A 17,472-nucleotide genomic window follows, 5' to 3' on the forward strand; every position below is an offset into this window, starting at 1 on the left:
AAAATTCAAATCTGCTATTTACAGGACAGCCTCTACTCCAATGGTCTCACCAATTTGCTAGATATATTTTTCTAATTTATCACTTTACTCAATTAGGTGATTCCAAAAATAACCCAAAATTAAATTAATAAAGATGACAAAAAAATGAGGTGGGGATATGATCGTAAATAGGAATTCTGAAGATGTTAGCCATAAAGGAGAAAAGATTTTCTCAAATGAAGACTAGCACTAGACACAATATTGAGCAATTTCTCTAAGTATATTCTTTAAAAGTAAAAAAAAAAAAAAAAAGTTTTTAAAAATGATTTATTGTAGAAGGGATATGACAAGTTAGAAAACAGTCCCAAAATAACTAAAATATTATAGCCAGTTGAAAGAATTTCTCTTAACTTACGCAGATACCTTAGTATTTTTCCTATTTACAAAGTGTTGCGTTTGGATAAATAATAACTGAATATCCATGAACATTAAACCTTAAAAGAGTAGTAGTAGTTTGCCCCTCCACAAATCAACTAAAAAAAACTAATTCTGTCACAATTCACTCAGAAGACCACTACCTCAACAAAACATGCACATATACTTCCCCCTAATTCTAAGCAGGCTACTCAAGCTACTTCAGTCAGCATTAATGTTCTGGCCTTAGTTCTTCAGAGATCAACAATGGAACTGAATGATTCCCCGAAAGTTTTTTACCTCATCTTTCTTTTTAAATTTTCTTTCTCTCTTTCTCTCTTTCTTTCTTCTTTTTTCTTTCTTTCTTTCTTTCTTTCTTTCCTTCCTTCCTTCCTTCCTGTCTTTCCTTCCTTCCTTCCTTCCTTCCTTCCTTCCTTCCTTCCTTCCTTCCTTCCTGTACTGGTGTAGGTCTGTGAACCACTTATGTACCTGGTGTCCTCACAGGTCAGAGGAGGGCTTTGGATCCCCTGGAACTGTTACAGATGGGTGCTGGGCTCAGAACCTAGGTCCTCTGGAAGAAGAGCCAGTGCTCTTAACCAGTGAGCCATCTTTCCAGCCACTCTTTATCTCAAGAAGAATTTAATCTCAAAATCAGTTTCTGTTCCTTGCTGCTTACTAAGAAAAATGTGTGTATGTATAGTCACAATGACTAATTTGATTCCTTTTCTTGGTAAGAAATCATTACTACAGGCTGATAGATAGAACCCCTAGGTTAAAAGTATGCACTGCTCCCAGGACTGCAGTTCAGTTCCTAGCACCTAAGTTAGAGCTGTTCACAACTACCTGTAAGACCAGCTCCAGGGCATCCATCACCCCTGAGCTCTATAGACAACACAACTCATATGCACAGACACATAATTAAAAGTAATATTCCAGGAAAGCTTTTAAGTACTATTAATAATTACTCATTTAAAATATTTTATTCTGTATTTCAAACACAAGAGAATGAAAACTAGTTTGCTTTGCTTATTTTCAGGCACTTAAATTATTTCATTTAATCTCTCCAATCCTGGGAGATAGTATTATTCCCACTTTACTGATAAGGAAAATAACTCAGAAAGATCAAAAACTTACTTTCCACCATAACGACCTCTCCTGGTCAGACTTTCTCAACCATACTACTTCAAATTTATGTAAAATGAGTTTACAGCAAAACTATTGGCATTTGATCAGAGTCCCAAAGTCATAAGAAACACCATCTAGATAATCACAGGTCTGAAACTAACCCGTTCAAAACTCAAAAAAAGATATTTGTGAAAATACACTAAGCCCCACACTGTCAGATTACAGCATAATAGCATTACTATAGCAGGTTAAAAAGGCACATAACAGCCATCAGTGGGAATAGAGGCTCCTTGGTCTTCCAAACTCTATATGACCTAGCACAAGGCAAGGCCTGGGCCAAGTAGTGGGAGTGGGTGGGTAGGGGGACAGAGGTGGGGGGAGGGGTATGGGAAACTTTCGGGATAGCATTTGAAATGTAAATAAAGAAAATAATAATAAAAAAAAAAGAAAAAGAAAAAAAAAAGGCACATAACAAGAATTAATGACACACAGTTTTAGGTGTTCCAGTTGTCATAGGCAATATTGTCTTGTTTTGTTTTCAAAGATAATTATTTGAAATACTAAGCTGATTATACACGTAAAGGATCAGCTATTTTACCAAGCCAATCCTTCCAGAAATTTAAACCAAAATAGACTAAACACACTGAAAGACTACCTATTTTAAATAATAAGTTCCTTACTTGTTCATTATCAAATAACAAGTTTTAGGTGGAAAAATTACAACCTACATGAACATTAAGTTTCAAGACCAGAAACAGTGATTCACATATACTGATCCTGGTTTTATTTTCTAGCATTTAGCCCTCAGAGGAACTTCATTATTTATTTTTAACATTTTCAGCCTTAAAATATCATGCAACCCACTCACCTACAAGATTTTGCAAAAATAAACTGAAAAGGTTGGATTGTTTTGTTAATCCTTACTCAGTCAGCTTCTGAGAAAACTCCTTGGCACCTTTCCAGTTCAGATGCATGTGGACAAAGTGTAAGCAAGCAGGTTGGTTGATATAAAATACTTGAAAGATCGTGGATGCCCACGGATATCTGAATCACTCTACAGTGAGATTGTATTTCAGAGCAGTTAAGAAAATTTCTCTTTCATATGAAAGGGTTTTCTGCTGTTGTTTTTTTAAACCCACAACTGGGGGAAAATACTAATGACAGAAAAAACTCACAACACGGTGGTATCAAGGGCACTGCCAAAGCACCAAGTAAAACAACTCCATTAAAAAAAAAAATCACTTTTGAAGCATTTTGACAACTGGATTTAAAGAAGTTTATCCTACTGAGGGTTTTATTTTCAAGTAAAAAGTTTTACTTCCTCAATTGAATCTGCATCAGTTTATCGTGAATAATACCTTATGAGGAACACTATACTCGCAAATTCCAATTTCTTTCTACTACTGACCAAATTCCGTATATGAAAACACTGGCAGTACCTGCTACATCTTCAACGTTAGCAAATTAGATATATAAGAAAAATGCTAGTATTGAGACTTCAAACTAAAATTGAACATGATAAACTAATGAAAAACAAAGGATAAAATAACTCTTAAGTATAAAAGCTTAAACCTCTGAGTAGCAATTCACTATCCTAACAGGTAGGTCGGAGTTATCTTATGGCTATGGCTGCACTCCACTAACAGTCTGTATCAATTTGAACAATTCTAGTATGTTAAAGAACAATAAAGCAACAAATGAAACACCACACACCAAACATAAACTATTTTCAAAAGTCCGTGTGATTCTACCTGTGGTATATCCTTGATTCTGAAGCACCCCAAGAAGCAGATGTAGAGTTTAAACGGGGTTCCAAGCTGTTGCTGGTCAACTGTTGATTTGATCTAGGGTTTTCTTTACACTCCTTGCCAAACTAAGTCAGGATTCATAGACTCAAAGACAAATCACAACCAGATTAGCCTTGAAAGGGATGTTGGATCTTTGTCAAACGAATTGAAAATCTGCTGATCATTTACCTATTTTGGCATGAGCCTTTTATTTCTTGGCCTTGTAAATCATTCTCTAGGTTTCTATCAGGTTGCAAAGAGTTTCTTAAATATCTAGGAACATAAACATCTTTTCCATTACTGACATCTAGCTCATAAAATGCAAAGATGTAAAATTATTAAATCATAAGCCAGTAATTCTCAAAGAATAAGCAAGAATGCCAGTAAACAACTCATGAAAAACCTCCAAGCCGGGTGGGAAAAGAGAGCCAAAAGGGGTGCCAAGCACTCCTGCGAGGCATTAGGCACGGATACCAATTTGAATTACTTACAAAACCTTACAAAGTCCTTGGAAGCACAGCCGCGCGAACCAAGTTCCTGTTCCACGGCAAAGAAATTACTCTACTTCATAACCTCTCCAAAGGCAATCGAGGTCTTCTGAGGAATAACATTTACGTCTAACGAGACTGTAAGATCTGTCACCTGGTCCCGGTTTTAAGCTAGTTCTACATAGCTACGTCTAAAGGCCAGCTAACTCGGCAGCAGTTTGTTTGAACCCTGGATGTGACGACTGAGGGACACGCAGAGAAAGAGAAGAACTAGTTAAGCTTGGAGAAAACCAGGGCTGAGGATCAGCGAGGCAGGGAGTCGGAGGACTGGACGAGGAAAGCGAGCGCAGGGACCTCGGGGGACCCTGAAGTCGCCAAGGCAGGGCAGGTGGGGCAAGCGCGCAGGTGGGAAGGGGAGTGGGGCTTGCCCTGGGAGCGCGGACCAGGGGCGGCCGGAGATTACCTTTGAGCTGGGGCAGGGGGTGCAGCTCCGCCTGGCTGCCCTGGCTGCGGAACTGCGACGAGCCCTGAGAGCGCTTCTGCCTCTGCGCCTTGCGCACCGATTTCCGGGTGAAGCCGTCCACTTTCTCCGAGGCCGAGATGGCGGCGCAGGCAACTGGTGCGGGCGGCGACGGCGACGACATCTCGGCGACCCGGGCGCTCGGCGCCTCCCGCGGCGGCTGGCCCGGGCAATGGGCGGGGGGACGGGCACGGCGGGCCTGCGCCCCTGCGCCCCGGGCCCCGGCCGCGCCGCCCTCGCGCTCCGCGAGCTGCTCCTCACCCGACAGCGCCTCACGGCCGCATCCCCGCGCCGCGCGGCCGCCTCCCGGGGCTGGCGGAGGGGAGGGCGGGGGCGCGCGGGCCGCACAAGTTGCTGACGCCCGGCGACGAGGGCGGGCGGAGGCGAGTCCGAAGTTTGGACGGCTGGGGCGAGCGCGCGAGTGCGGACGCCGGGCGCGCCTCGCGGCCCCTTAGCGCGCGGAGTCCGGACAGGTCTTCAGCGGCTGCCGCCCGCGCGGTCCGCCCGGCCGGGAGCCTCCTCCCGGGGCGCTTCCATCGCGGGTCCGCGCGAGCCGCCGCCGAGCGCTCCTTCTACTGTCAGCGATGGCCCCTCATCGCCCGGGGCGGCCACCCGCACCCCGATCCTCGGAGCGTCGCCCTCGCTCAGCCTCCCGCGCCCACCGGCCGCCCACGGAGCACGCCCGGGAAGCAACTGCTACAACTTGAGAGGGTGGCTGGTTCGGGTGAGGGGGGACTCGGTGACTCGGTGCGCGTGCGTGCGCGCTCCCGCGGCCCGGGGGAGGTCCTCGCGGGGGGTGGAGGAAGGAGTTTGACTGACAACTTCCGCGGGGTCCCACTAGCCTCCCGAGTCTCCGGAGGGGGCCGGGGCGGGAAAGCATGCCAGTGCCCTCGGCCAATCGCAGGGCTAAGCGGCAGACGGGGGTGGGGTGGGGGCGTGGCCTCCCGGCTGTCTATCAAGAGTCCATACTGGGTGGGAGGGAGGGGCTATGTGACAGACGCGGGCCACAACCAATCGCAAGTGAAGGCAGTGAGCGGGGTGCCTTGTGCGTCACAACTGTAAAGGAAAGCTCTCGGGAGGGAGAAAGGGGAAACGCCGCGCCGCTGTCGGCTCTTGTGTACGCCTGCGCTCGGCTCCAGGCTGGGATTGTTCTCTAGACAGCGCGTGAGAGGGAAGCTACACAGGCAGCTCAGAAAGCAGAAGAGCGTCCTCCCTCTCTCTGCGCTCTGCTTACCAATGGGAACCTGAAGCGAGGGCCGGGGTGCCCAAGAACGCCAAGCATTGCGTCAGCCGAGTGGGGGCGGGGCCAAAGTCGTGTCAGAGCGACGTGATTGACAGGCGAAGGGGCCCCGGGAGAGAAAAGAGCTTGTCCAATCGGAGCGCGGTGCTAGGTTCTTGGGCGGGCCTTCTCCTCTCGGGTCCTCAACCGCGTAATTGGTGGTTGGGGAGTCCATTTGTAGCTCCCGAGGTCTTGGCGCCGCGGTTCGCTGAGCGCTGATCTCGCGTGGGGTTTGGGTAAGCTCGTCTCTACCACTTCAGAGAACTCTGCAAGTCTCGGCCCTCTGAAAAGAAGTTTCCCGTCTCGAACTTAGCCCAAGTTTAACCTCTTCTGCTGAGGCCCTTCAGTCATCTGTAGTCAAGTTCAGATTAGCTGACTTGGGGTTTGGGGGATCTCTTCCTAAGAGATTCCGTCTAAGTTTTATATTTAAAGCCACGGACTGCTCATGTTAGCGTTGGGCATCCGTATGATGCTTCAACAGAAAGTGGCCCCGCCGGCCCATAACCCTAACCCTTTGCTCTGCAGTCTCTCCTGCAAGTCCCACACCTTTTCCTGTTGACATAAAAAACGGAGGTGAAGTAGACTGGCCTAATGCTTGAGGAGGATCAAGAAGTATTCAAAAGTAGAGTTCTGAACCTACACAGAACATTTGCTTAATTAAATTATATAACAACAGAGGAATGTATAAAGGAAATATGGTGTGTATACACATTTTTTCCACGATAAAGAACGAAATAACATGTAGGAAAATAGGTCCAACTGGAGATAATCATATTAGGCTGATTAAGCCAGTTTCAAAAACATAAATATCTTGTTTCCTTTTTGCGATTCCTAGATTTTTATATAGGTACATTAAATCAAGAATTTGTGAAATTAAAGTTAAGCATAAGAAGTTGTCCAAGGGAATTAAAGGGATTAATGGAAGGGGAATATGTTTGATGTACAGAAAATACTTGTATGAAATTTCTAATATAAAATTAAATTTAAAAAATAAAAAGTTGTATACAGCCCTCCCAGACAAAGAGGCTCAGATTGCATCAGCAACTAAAAGACCTTTTTCATCCAATCAGATTAAGTAGACTAACTCACAATGTTCAAAGCTTTTTATTTTAACAATTTGCAAATGAACCACCCATCATAATTCAGGGGTTTCAAGATCACTGCCAGCTGGCCTTTGAAAAGGCCACTTTTACATATATTTCCAGATTATAATATAGATAGATCATTTCTCCCCTCCCTCCAAACCATCATTCTTGCACATTTCAAATTCATAGTCTTTTTAATTGTCTATGTATATGTATATATATATATATATGTATATATACACATACAGAGAGAGAGAGAGAGAGAGAGAGAGAGAGAGAGAGATTGCTAAGTATATAAATAAAACCTTGATCCTTATCATGTTGCCTGTCTGTATGTTTCAGGCTGACCATTTGGGATTGGATAACCAATTAGTGTGCTCTTCCCTGGGAAAGACTGTTTCTCCAGTTCTCAGCTTTTCCTTAGTTGCATGTAGTTCTTTGTCTTATGGGCTGGTACCTACAGAACAGAGTTCAAATCCAGCCTGACTCCTGACTTGCCAGGCACAAATCCCACTAAGAATACTTACTTCCTTCTCTTCTTCCTCTCCCTTCTTCTTCCAGTTCAGGTACAGTATCCCACAAAATGGTCATTCTTCCTTGATACTTACAGTTGTCCCAACATCTTGAAATGATCCATCTCATCCCCATTTGTTGAACCCTGTCTTTTCTTCCGAGCCCAGGTAGACACCTACCCTCTGTGGAGCTATTCACACTAATCTGCCCTAAATGGATGCCTCCCTTGGTGTTCCAATTGTATGTATTATTCATATCCTTCACAGGACCTGCCACCCCAGATGGCAGTGTGCTCCTTCTCTGAAGATTTGGAAGCACCAAAAAAGCAGGAACTGGGTTACTTAACTGCTCTTAGCGTCTACTGAAATAGATAGGCAGTATTGAACAATATAATTTTCAGCTCTCATTAGCTTCTGAAAGTGTGGTTACCGAATTCCCTATTTAAAAAAAAAAAAATCGAGGCTATTATTTGAAACAGACTCTTGGACCTCTGGTCTGATGTAGAATATCAGGAAATATGTGGAAAGGTTGGACACCTATTCTTAATAAGCTCTCTATTGTTATACAGAGAAGTTAGGAATCACAATTCTCCAGTCACCTCTAGTATAGAGGTCTGGACATATGGCTCAGAGGTAGAGCACTTGTTAGCATACACAAAGCCCTGGGTTCAATGCAGCACCACCCACAAGTGATAGTAAATGTCTACAAGGCAAGGAAGTGGTATTTATAATAAAGACAATGGATATGAGGGGGGACAGAATACTAGCAATTTCATTAGAATGAGCACAGTGTTTGGATATTGTCTGCAATGGTCACCTGGGGAAGAAGTTTTTGAAGTTTTAAAGAAAAGGTAAGCCAAAAACATGAAAAGAAAAAAATTAGGATGCTTCCAAGTTCAAGTTCTGTTTGGGGGAAAGGATAAACAATGCAACATTGTCTCAAAATAAACAAATCTAAAGACCAGAGTTGATACTTGTCTATAACCCACTAAGTCCAGTTATTGTTGCCCTTCTGTGAGTGTATGTGAGCCCACCCCTGGAGCATGGGAACCCTGTCAGAACTGACCCAACTTTACACTCCATCATTGGCATGCTCCTGCCTTATCACCCACTTTGTCAGTCCTGTTTCCCACACTCGCACATACACTGGGAGAAAGAAAAGACTCCACAGCTTTCTTGAAAGGGTTGACATGCTTTTAAATGTGACCCCTGAAGGGCAACACTTGAAGAAATGAACCTATAGACAGCACTTTCACACGCAGGTGTTTATCAAAAGTCCCTTTCCCACTCTCTTTTCTTGAATGATGTGTCTGGATCCTAGACAGAAATTTGGTCACTGTGAACCATCTACAGCTGGATACGGTAGCAAACACCTGGAAACAGGGCCCCTGGGAGGCAAAGGCAGGAAGTGTTGAAAAGCTCCGGGCTTGTCTGGGCTACATAGTTCCAGGCCACCCAGGACTACATAGTGTGACTCTGTCTCAACAAAACAAGACTGTCTTATCAAAGATTTTCATTGCTGTCTGAAAGGAGATCTTTTGACTAATAAGTTTCCAGTTAAACAGTTGTTAAAAAGTTACAGAAATTTGGTTTTACTAAACCAAACTCCACATTTGTTTGGTTATTTGAGACAGGATCTTACAAAATTACCTAAGCTGGCTTTAAACTTGTAATCCTCCTACATCTGTCTCCATGAGTGTCAGAATTAAAAATAAGTGCCCAGCCATTTTGTAAGTTTTCAAGGACTAAAATTCCACGTGGTTTATGTGTGTATTGAGATGATTAGAATTCCTGTGACTTCAGAGGGAGTTGGTAGCAGGGCAAGGCAAAAGTCAGTTTTCAGTTAGTTCCATTTCTCTCTTAATGATAAACTTTTCTTTAAGCTCATCATTTCAACTCTGTTGTGGGTTATTGGTCAATCAGAACTTCCCACAAGGCCAGTGTCAATCAGAATGGTTAGAGTGGAGATCTATTCAGTGTTGAGTGGGAAGTACAGGTGTTGGCATCAGAACATCCCAAACCTATGACATCACATAGGTGACAGCTCAAACTGAAACCTGCAGACTGGTTGCCAAGGCAACAGGTACCATATTCCCAGCATCCACTTGGCTCTTCTCCTACCTTTACCTGTTCTACATCATTTTCCATATAAATAAGGGGATCGCCCTCTCTCACTCTCTCTCCCCCTCTTCTCTTTCTGCCCCCTTCTCTCTCCGCCCCAATAAATCCTCTTCCATGTGGAACTGTCTTTGCCTAGTGTACTGTTGAGACACGACCTGCGATTCTAACACATCAACAGGAACAGAGGTATAAATGTGTCTGGAGATCCTACAGTGTTATTCTTCCTGGTGATTACCGGACTCTTCTCTTCATAGCAAGGAAGCCTTGTGCTCCATCAGTATAGGATAAAATCATGTCTGCTAGCACCTGCCCTACCCTATCTTTGACCTATGCAGACAAAGAATCAGACTGAATCGTAAAGTTAGTGTCATATACCATTGCTCTTGCAGAGTGCAACTAAAAAGCCCGAGCTTGGCCAACTCCCCATGCTATAATAATAAAATCCTACTGGTATTCTTTCTCTGGGTGTTTTTATGGTGGGCAATATGCCAGTCACTAGAAATGAAGAGATGAAGTGTGGACCTTACTCATTCCAGGGAGAAGGGACAAACCTAACACAAAAACTCCTGTCTTGTTGGCTCACACTGCAGGCAGGCTCAGCACTTAGGAAGTAACGTAGAAGGATCAGGAGTCCAAGGCCAGGCTTTGGTATGTAACAAGTTTGGGGTAGCCTGTGCAACAGAGGACCCTGTCTTAACAAAAGAAAAACAGAAAGAAAAAGTAAATTAAAAAAAAAAAAAACTACCAAAGGAAAATAAGCACAGTCACAAAAACAAAGGAAATGAACAAAAACTTACCACAGATGCTCTTTATGGTATTGTGGGAAAATACCTTATTTGGTTTGGGAAGAAAGAGTCAGAGAAAATTTAAAAGAAACCATGCTTGAAATAATTGACAGGGGTTTTTGTGTTTAAGTTTGTCCCTTCTCCCTGGAAGAAAACAAACTTTGCAGACAACCATCAAAAAAAGAAAAACTTGCTGTTTTAGAAATTAGCTTCCGACATTTCTTCATCACTATAAAAATTTGTGTCTTTTACACTACAACAAGACATGAAGACTCCAAAGCCACAGGAAAATATCTTATGCCATGTCTTGTGTTAGCATTTGACCTAGAGGAAGAAGGGGAGTGGGCTATGACACAAGCCTGTCCTCCTGAGTGTTATGAAAAGCAGTGTTGTAAAAGCCTGCATGGTGCTAATTTGCAGCTCTTGCGTAAGTCTGTGCGTGGCCTTTCTTCACGTACCTGGAGGAAGCATCTGGTAGCTTTGAGGCTGTTGCTGTTCTAAAATACATAGCTGCTGAATGCCAGCCGTCACTCCTTGCCTTGCTGCTTAGGCTCAGACTCGCAGGAGGAAGAAACCGGCCTGAAAAGCCAACAAGCTGACTTTGATTTTCAGTGTGGTGTTGTCTACAGTTCGATGGAAGAATAATTGTTGTGTGAGGGTTTTCAGGAACTGTTGAGTTGGGAACACTCAGGCATTGTCAGAGCCTCTTCCTTGCTATCAGAAACTATCAGTTTTTCAGAACTGTGTGAATCAGAAGCAGGGGGATCTTGTTGAGTCCCAGGGCAGGCTGGTCTATGTAGTGAGTTGCAGGCCAGCCATACAGTGAGAACCTGTCTCAAAAAAGACAAAAGGCAAACCCTTACCACCACCACCAAAATGTTTGAACACAGGTGCAATGTGTTCATAAAATCCTACCATTTAGGAGGCTGTGGCCGGAAAGTTGGAAATCTGAGGCCAGCCTGGGCTACTCAGCCTATCCTACTGAAAGGAAGGGAGGGAGGGAGCAGTAGAGGGAGGGAGGAGTCACTACAAGTCTATAGGTGTGTGTGAATATAATCCCCATTATATGCATTACATTTCCTGAGTGCCAGGTCTCTATGTAAAGAGCCACAGGAAGAGAGCAATAAGGCAGAGCTTTTCTCAGGGTCTCCCTCACCTCTGGCACTCCTCTGCTTGCTTCCCTTGGTTACTTCTGTCACATTTAGGAACATTCTTTTGAGACTGCACAGCCTAGGCTCTTCTGAAACTTACTCATTAGCCCACAGTGTCCTTAAGTTCTAAAGATCACAGGCATGACTTACCTGCTTCCATATTTTTATTTTTATCTTCTTTTTTTTTTTAAAAGAATAGTATCCTGAGGTTGTCTGTCTGTCTCTTCTAAAATTCAGTGTTGAAACTGAAGGCTCTATTCAAGCTGAATAGAAGTTTTGACAAAAGATGACGAAGATGAACTGGAGGTTTGCTACTGCAGACCCTTGTTCTTGCTTAGAATTCGTGTGTGTATGTGTGTGTGTCAATGTGTGTGTGTAACTACTTAAATGGAAACTGAGATAACAATGTACAGCATTTTCATTCATTCAAAATTATCCTTTAGTCTCATACACATGCTTTGCCCCATCAGCTGTTTGAAGTACAACATTCGTCAACAGGTGTGAAAATTCATGTCAAAATTAAAGCCAAGCTGTAGAAACTAAACAGGTTTGCACAGCATCTAAAAGACTCTCAGTGAAGCAGCAGAGCAGACTTAGCTAGGAGCTGCTCAGTTCTAGCCCTGAAGCCCATCTCTCAGGACTCCCTGGTCCAGGATGGCTGGCCTATACATGAGCAAAACATATGTATTTAAGGCCTTGTGTAGGCTCATCTTACAGGGAAATGTTGTGGTCTCTGTCCTAACAGAGAATTCATTTTAGAAGAGCTTAGATCTAGAAGAGATGCTGTCTTCCTCAGAACACTATTTGATGAGTGTTGAGACATATAGTGGTATAGCTACCTATCAGGTACCCATGATCCTGGGAGTAACCCCAATTAAACTGGATGGTTTACCACATTAGACTTTCGGGAAATCATTCCTTCTGTCGTACATGGCCCTCTCTCTATCTGGGTTAAGTAGAAATCAAATTCCCAGGAAAAGTCACAAGCAGTGAGAAACAAAAGGCAAAAACAAAACCCAAACGTCTTAACAATGGTGTTCCAGTGTTGAGACAGCAGTGGATCCCGTGACAGCAGTGGATCCCGCGTTAGGACCCACAGCTCTGGAGTGAGTGGGGGAGGGGAGGCTCTGGACGCACCATGTGATCATCAAGCGGCTACAAGTTAACCAGGGCAGAGAAATGAAATTGTTCTAAGCATGGAGGAGGGGAGAGCCCTCAGAGGAGGTGCCTCGGGACTCCAGGGGACACTGTTCTGAACTCTGCAGGTGGCAGTAGGGGTGTGAGGACAGGGTAAACTACCAAATGTGAGACATGCAGTCAGAAGCTGGACAGTAAAGTCTGGCTTCAGGGAGGAGAGCTGGACTGGAGACAGAGGCTTGGGAGAGGAGACAGCATAAATGGAGCTCAGGTGCTGCTTGCTGTCCTGGGTAGGGACTCGGAAAGGAACAGCATCAAGGAAGCTGCTTGGTGGCCAGATTTGGGGAGACACTAGGAGATAACACATGACGAGCCCATCTTGTGCCCAATCTGAGATCTGGGGCAAGGAACTGGCGAATGCCAGGCTAGAAGCAGTGATCTCAGAACAGCAGATTGGGAAAATAGAAGCCGAAGGAATTGGTTGGAGATGAGTGACTGAGCAGCAAGGGCTGGACTGACTGGTGAGATTAGGTGCAGGACTGACTGTGCCTAGCAGTGTGCTCAGGTGCAGGGCTGACTGGAGCAGAGCTGTGTGCTCAGGCGCACGCATCGGGCCTTTTCCCATTATCAACCCTAGCTCCCAAAGGCAGTTAAAACAGTAAGGTAGAAGAGGCAAACTGTGTTTTGAAAAAAGTAAATAAATTTCCCAACTCTACCCTTTCCCTAATTCCTAAGTGATGATCGATTTAAACTGAACTTGGCTTTGGGAATCGATGGTGGGGGCTGCTACAAAGAAATGCTAGAAAGTTTTGGTTAAAGATGGAATATGAGGCCAGGCGGTGGTTGAGCACATCTTTAATCCCAGCACTTGGGAGGCAGAGGCAGGCAGAGGCAGGCAGATTTCTGAGTTCCAGGACAGCCTGGTCTACAAAGTGAGTTCCAGGACAGCCAGGCCTATACAGAGAAACCATGTCTTGGAAAAAAAAAAAAAAAGTGATATGAGGGCTGAGATTGAAGATCAATGGTAGACCACTTGCTGAGCATATGCAAGGCCTGGATTCAAGAAATACAAATCCACACAACAGCAAGGTTCAAGGTCAGCTAGAGCTACGCCGAAAAAGCTCAAATAACCAAGGCTAAGGATGTAGCTCGATTGTAGAGTGAAGGTCCAACATGTATGCATAAGATCATGGGTTTAGTGTGTGCATGCATGTATGTGTATTCACATATACACACACATAGTCAGTAGGGGTAGGAACTATCAGGTTAGAAGAATTACAAATGATGCTAAGGTTTTGAACAGTAATATCAAGTGAATTGAACCCTTTACCCAAAGGGCAGAAGCTGAGCCAGTTCTATTTTGGGGGAAAAGAGGGATGTCAGAGGAAGGAAGAGTAAGGAAGCAAAGATGAGTCCAAGGTTAGCCATGTTGAGTTACTAGAGTTTTTTAAGGTCACTGGAGCCGGTGAGCTGGCGAGCAGGATCTTTATTTTTAAAGAGAGGTGATGACATATATATTAATTTGAGGACTGAAGAGGACTCAACCGGGCTGACAGCCTGGAGCAGGCCAGAGCAAAGGAGAGAATTGTACAAACACAAGCTTCTTCTCTTTCAGGAAAAAAGAAACCATGACAGAAACAGTTGTGGCCCGGCCTCTCACATGCCTTGGGGGTCTCTGGTGCTGAGTGGCCAACAGAACTGTGTGGAGAGAACCCTAAAGTGAAGAACAACCTCTGATACCTCCTGTGCCAGTGAGCTGAAAGTCAGGAGTAAGGCATGCACACTATTCACACCATTCACAGGGCCGAGAGCCCCTCTGATGGGCCACACTTACGCGAGTGTGTGCACACTGACAATGCGTGCTGCCTGTCATCCACCCTGTATCCGACCGCCATCCACTTAGAAATGTCAGTCTTTACAATGCCTGTGTAGGGCAGATATAAAATCTCAGCGGCTGCTGTCACCCAGTTTCAAGTAAGGCCGACGTGAAATGTGAACAGCCTCCCAGCATCTTTATTAGTTACGCCCTTGTCCAGGGTCCTTGTCTTACTCTTGTACACTGAGTTACAGTAATTGTCTTTCTCAGCTGATCTGGGTCAAGGCTGCTGGATGGAAGTGGAGTGCAGCCATAACCTCCTGCGAGATGCGATCCTCTTCTGTGCCCATGCTGAACTCCATATTTCAACATGAATTGTCTGAGGAGAGACAGTGCTACATCAATTCAAGGGTCTAAAATAGCCCTGTTTCCTTCTGGACCTCAGGAGGAGCAGAGGTAAGGAGGAAACTGCCTATTGTCTGGGAGCTGGGAAAGGCGAGCACGTTGGGTCACAGGATAACCCGGGAAGATAAGGGACGCACAAAAATTCAGTCAGGGCTTGAAGGGAAAGAGTAATATTCTGATTAGTGGACAAGGGACAACTGGCAGGAAGCCCCAGCGGGTCTGAACCGGGGTGACCTGTGGGATTCAGATGGGTGAGTAGAAGAAAGGGACAGTCAGAGGAAGAACAGACGCAGGTGGCTGTGAGTAGAGGCTGCCAAACAGTACAGCAGGCAGGGTCTGGGAGGAGAGTAGACCATAAAGCCAGGTTATTAAAGGCCTTGGAATGTCAAGGGTAAGGCCTTTCAACATAGCTGTTTGGGTGCTAGGGAGTTAGAAAAGAATTTAGGAGTCAGTCAGTGAGATCCTACCTCAAAACATCACCATCGCCACCACAGGAAGGCGTTTGTTGGTCACATTTCCCTTAGTTAACCTTGCTTAAATTGTGTGTCAGCAAACCCCTCAGATTTTGAATTGGCTGGAATCAGTGTAAAGAACCTTTTTTTTTGGAACTCATTTAGTGGCTGACTTCGGTGATCAACTTTCGTTTGGAAGGATCTGCAGCAACAGTGTGACTGCTTCCCGCTCCCAAGATCCCGAGGAGCTAGAAGTGATCAATGCTAGAGTCTGGGAGACGGAGGAAGAGGCTGAGAAGCTAAAGGAGCTACAAAGCACGGTAGAGAAGCAGACGAGTATGAGTCCACCCCCAGGCAATGCTGGCCCAGTGATTATGTCTCCTGAGGAGAAGATGGAGGCTGATGCCCGTTCCATCTACGTTGGCAATGTGGACTGTGGTGCAACAGCAGAAGAGCTGGGAGCCCACTTTCATGGCTGTGGTTCAGTCAACTGTGTTACTATACTCTGTGACAAATTTAGTAGCCATCCCAGAGGGTTTGCATATATACAGTTCTCAGACGAAGAGTCAGTGGCCTTAGATGAGTCCCTGTTTAGAGGAAGACAAAACAAGGTGATTCCCAAATGAGCCAACAGACCAGGCATCAGCACAACAGACCGGGGTTTCCCGCATGCCCAATACCATACCAGGACTACCAATTTCAACAGGGGTGTTTTTGTTTTTTAGGTGTTTTTGTTTCGTTTTAATTTTTTTTTTCTTCACCTTTTTTCCCCCTTTTATTTGAAGGGAATGGGAGGAAGCAGAAACAGGGTGGTGGGAATGGCTTTTGGTTTTTTTGTTTGTTTTTTAACTCATTTTCAGGGGATGGGATTTTTTTAAAAAAAATAATGTGTCATGATTAAAGTTGTTTTATTAAAAAAAAAAAAAAAAAAAAAGAATTTGGAGCAGGGTAGTACTGGGTTAGACCTGAATCTAAGAGGCTTCTACTGTTAATTTTTTTTTTTAATTTATCATTATATCTAAGTACACTGTAGCTGTCTTCAGACACACCAGAAGAGGGAGGGATGGTTGTGAACCACCATGTGGTTGCTGGGATTTGGACTCAGGACCTTCAGAAGAGCAGTCAGTGCTCTTAACCACTGAGCCATCTCTCTAGCCCCTAATTTTTTTTTTGTCAACTTGATATAAGCTTGAGCCATCTGGGAAGGGGAAAGAGTTGAGAAAATGCCTCCATCAATTAGGCCTATGGGTAGGTCTGTGGGGTATTTTCTTGGTTAATGATCGGTGTGGGAGGGCCCATACCACAGTGGGCAGTGCATTCCTGCACTGGTGGTCCTGGGTGATATCATAAAGCAGGCTGAGCAAACCCAGGAGCAAGACAGTAAGCAACGTTCCCCGTGGTCTCTGGGTCAGCTCCTGCCTCCAGGTTCCTGCTTTCCTCCCTCAATGGTGGACTGTGATCTGGATGTGTAAGCTAAATAACCCCTTCCTCCCCAGCTTCCTTAGGTCACGGCCTTTCTTACAGCAATGGGAAATAAACTAAAACAAGGTTTAACTGGGAAGAATTCGGTGCGAGGAGAGCAAAGGCAGAGAGACGCTTTGGACACATTGAGTTGGGCTTAACACGTCTGTGCATTCTCCAAGTGAATATGCTCATTAAGACTTGGGAAGAGGGCCTGGCCTTCTGGAGGGAGGATGGTTATAGTCTATGCAGCCCCAGTTTCTCCATCTCAAAGGCAGAAGCAAGCACGCTCACTTCAGGTTGTTTGGGGAAACAAACACACTGCTTTAGAAAACACTTAGCATAGCGCTTGACTCAAGCGGGCACTAGGCAGGCTCCATAACGCTGCTGTGGCTGCCTCAGAAGTGGTTGCCCTGTTCTTCCCGGTAGCCCTTTATTCTCTCCAGGATTCTTCTTCAGTCCCAGCAAACAAAAACACACGGCAGACACACACTGCAGCCACAGTTGCATTTTCACACAATGACTAAAGCTGGACACATTAACTGGCTCCGTTTTCCCCAACAGCCAACACAGTCCAGGAGAGCTACTCAGCCTCTAGTAAATGGAGTTCTGCTGAATGCCTTTCTAATTTGTCTTCCTTCTGCATGCATAAGGGTTCATAAAATGATAATCTTGTATTCATTAATGCATGGGATTAAAACATGTAAAGTATTATGTATTGCTTATGAATGCATGGAATGAATATATATATATATATATATATATATATATATATATATATATATAGAGAGAGAGAGAGAGAGAGAGAGAAAACTTTATATTCCATGTCCCTAAGCCACAAATACAATGTACGCACACACACTCTGGGAATTGGGAATTGAAGACACTGATGCAGACCCACTGCCATGGTTCAGTGGGCAAAGGTTCTTGCTGTGCAGCCTGGAGACTTGACTTT

The 17,472-nt window shown here is 44.7% G+C and overlaps 1 protein-coding gene and 1 pseudogene across 1 annotated transcript in view; one reads left to right on the plus strand and one right to left on the minus strand.

Moving 5' to 3' along the window:
* Ppp2r5a (protein phosphatase 2 regulatory subunit B'alpha) overlaps window positions 1-5,064 on the minus strand; it is a 44,160-nt gene extending 39,096 nt beyond the window's left edge. The window contains exon 1 of the mRNA XM_021197888.2: window positions 4,257-5,064. Coding sequence (XP_021053547.1) covers window positions 4,257-4,437 — 181 coding nt within the window. The 5' untranslated portion in view covers window positions 4,438-5,064. The remainder of the gene's footprint in view (window positions 1-4,256) is intronic.
* Window positions 5,065-12,748: 7,684 nt separating this feature from the next.
* Window positions 12,749-15,781, plus strand: LOC110322088 (annotated as a pseudogene).
* Window positions 15,782-17,472: the final 1,691 nt, after the last annotated feature.

Source organism: Mus pahari, chromosome 5 (assembly GCF_900095145.1).
Source record: "Mus pahari chromosome 5, PAHARI_EIJ_v1.1, whole genome shotgun sequence".
In the NCBI taxonomy this organism is placed as follows: Eukaryota; Metazoa; Chordata; class Mammalia; order Rodentia; family Muridae; genus Mus; species Mus pahari.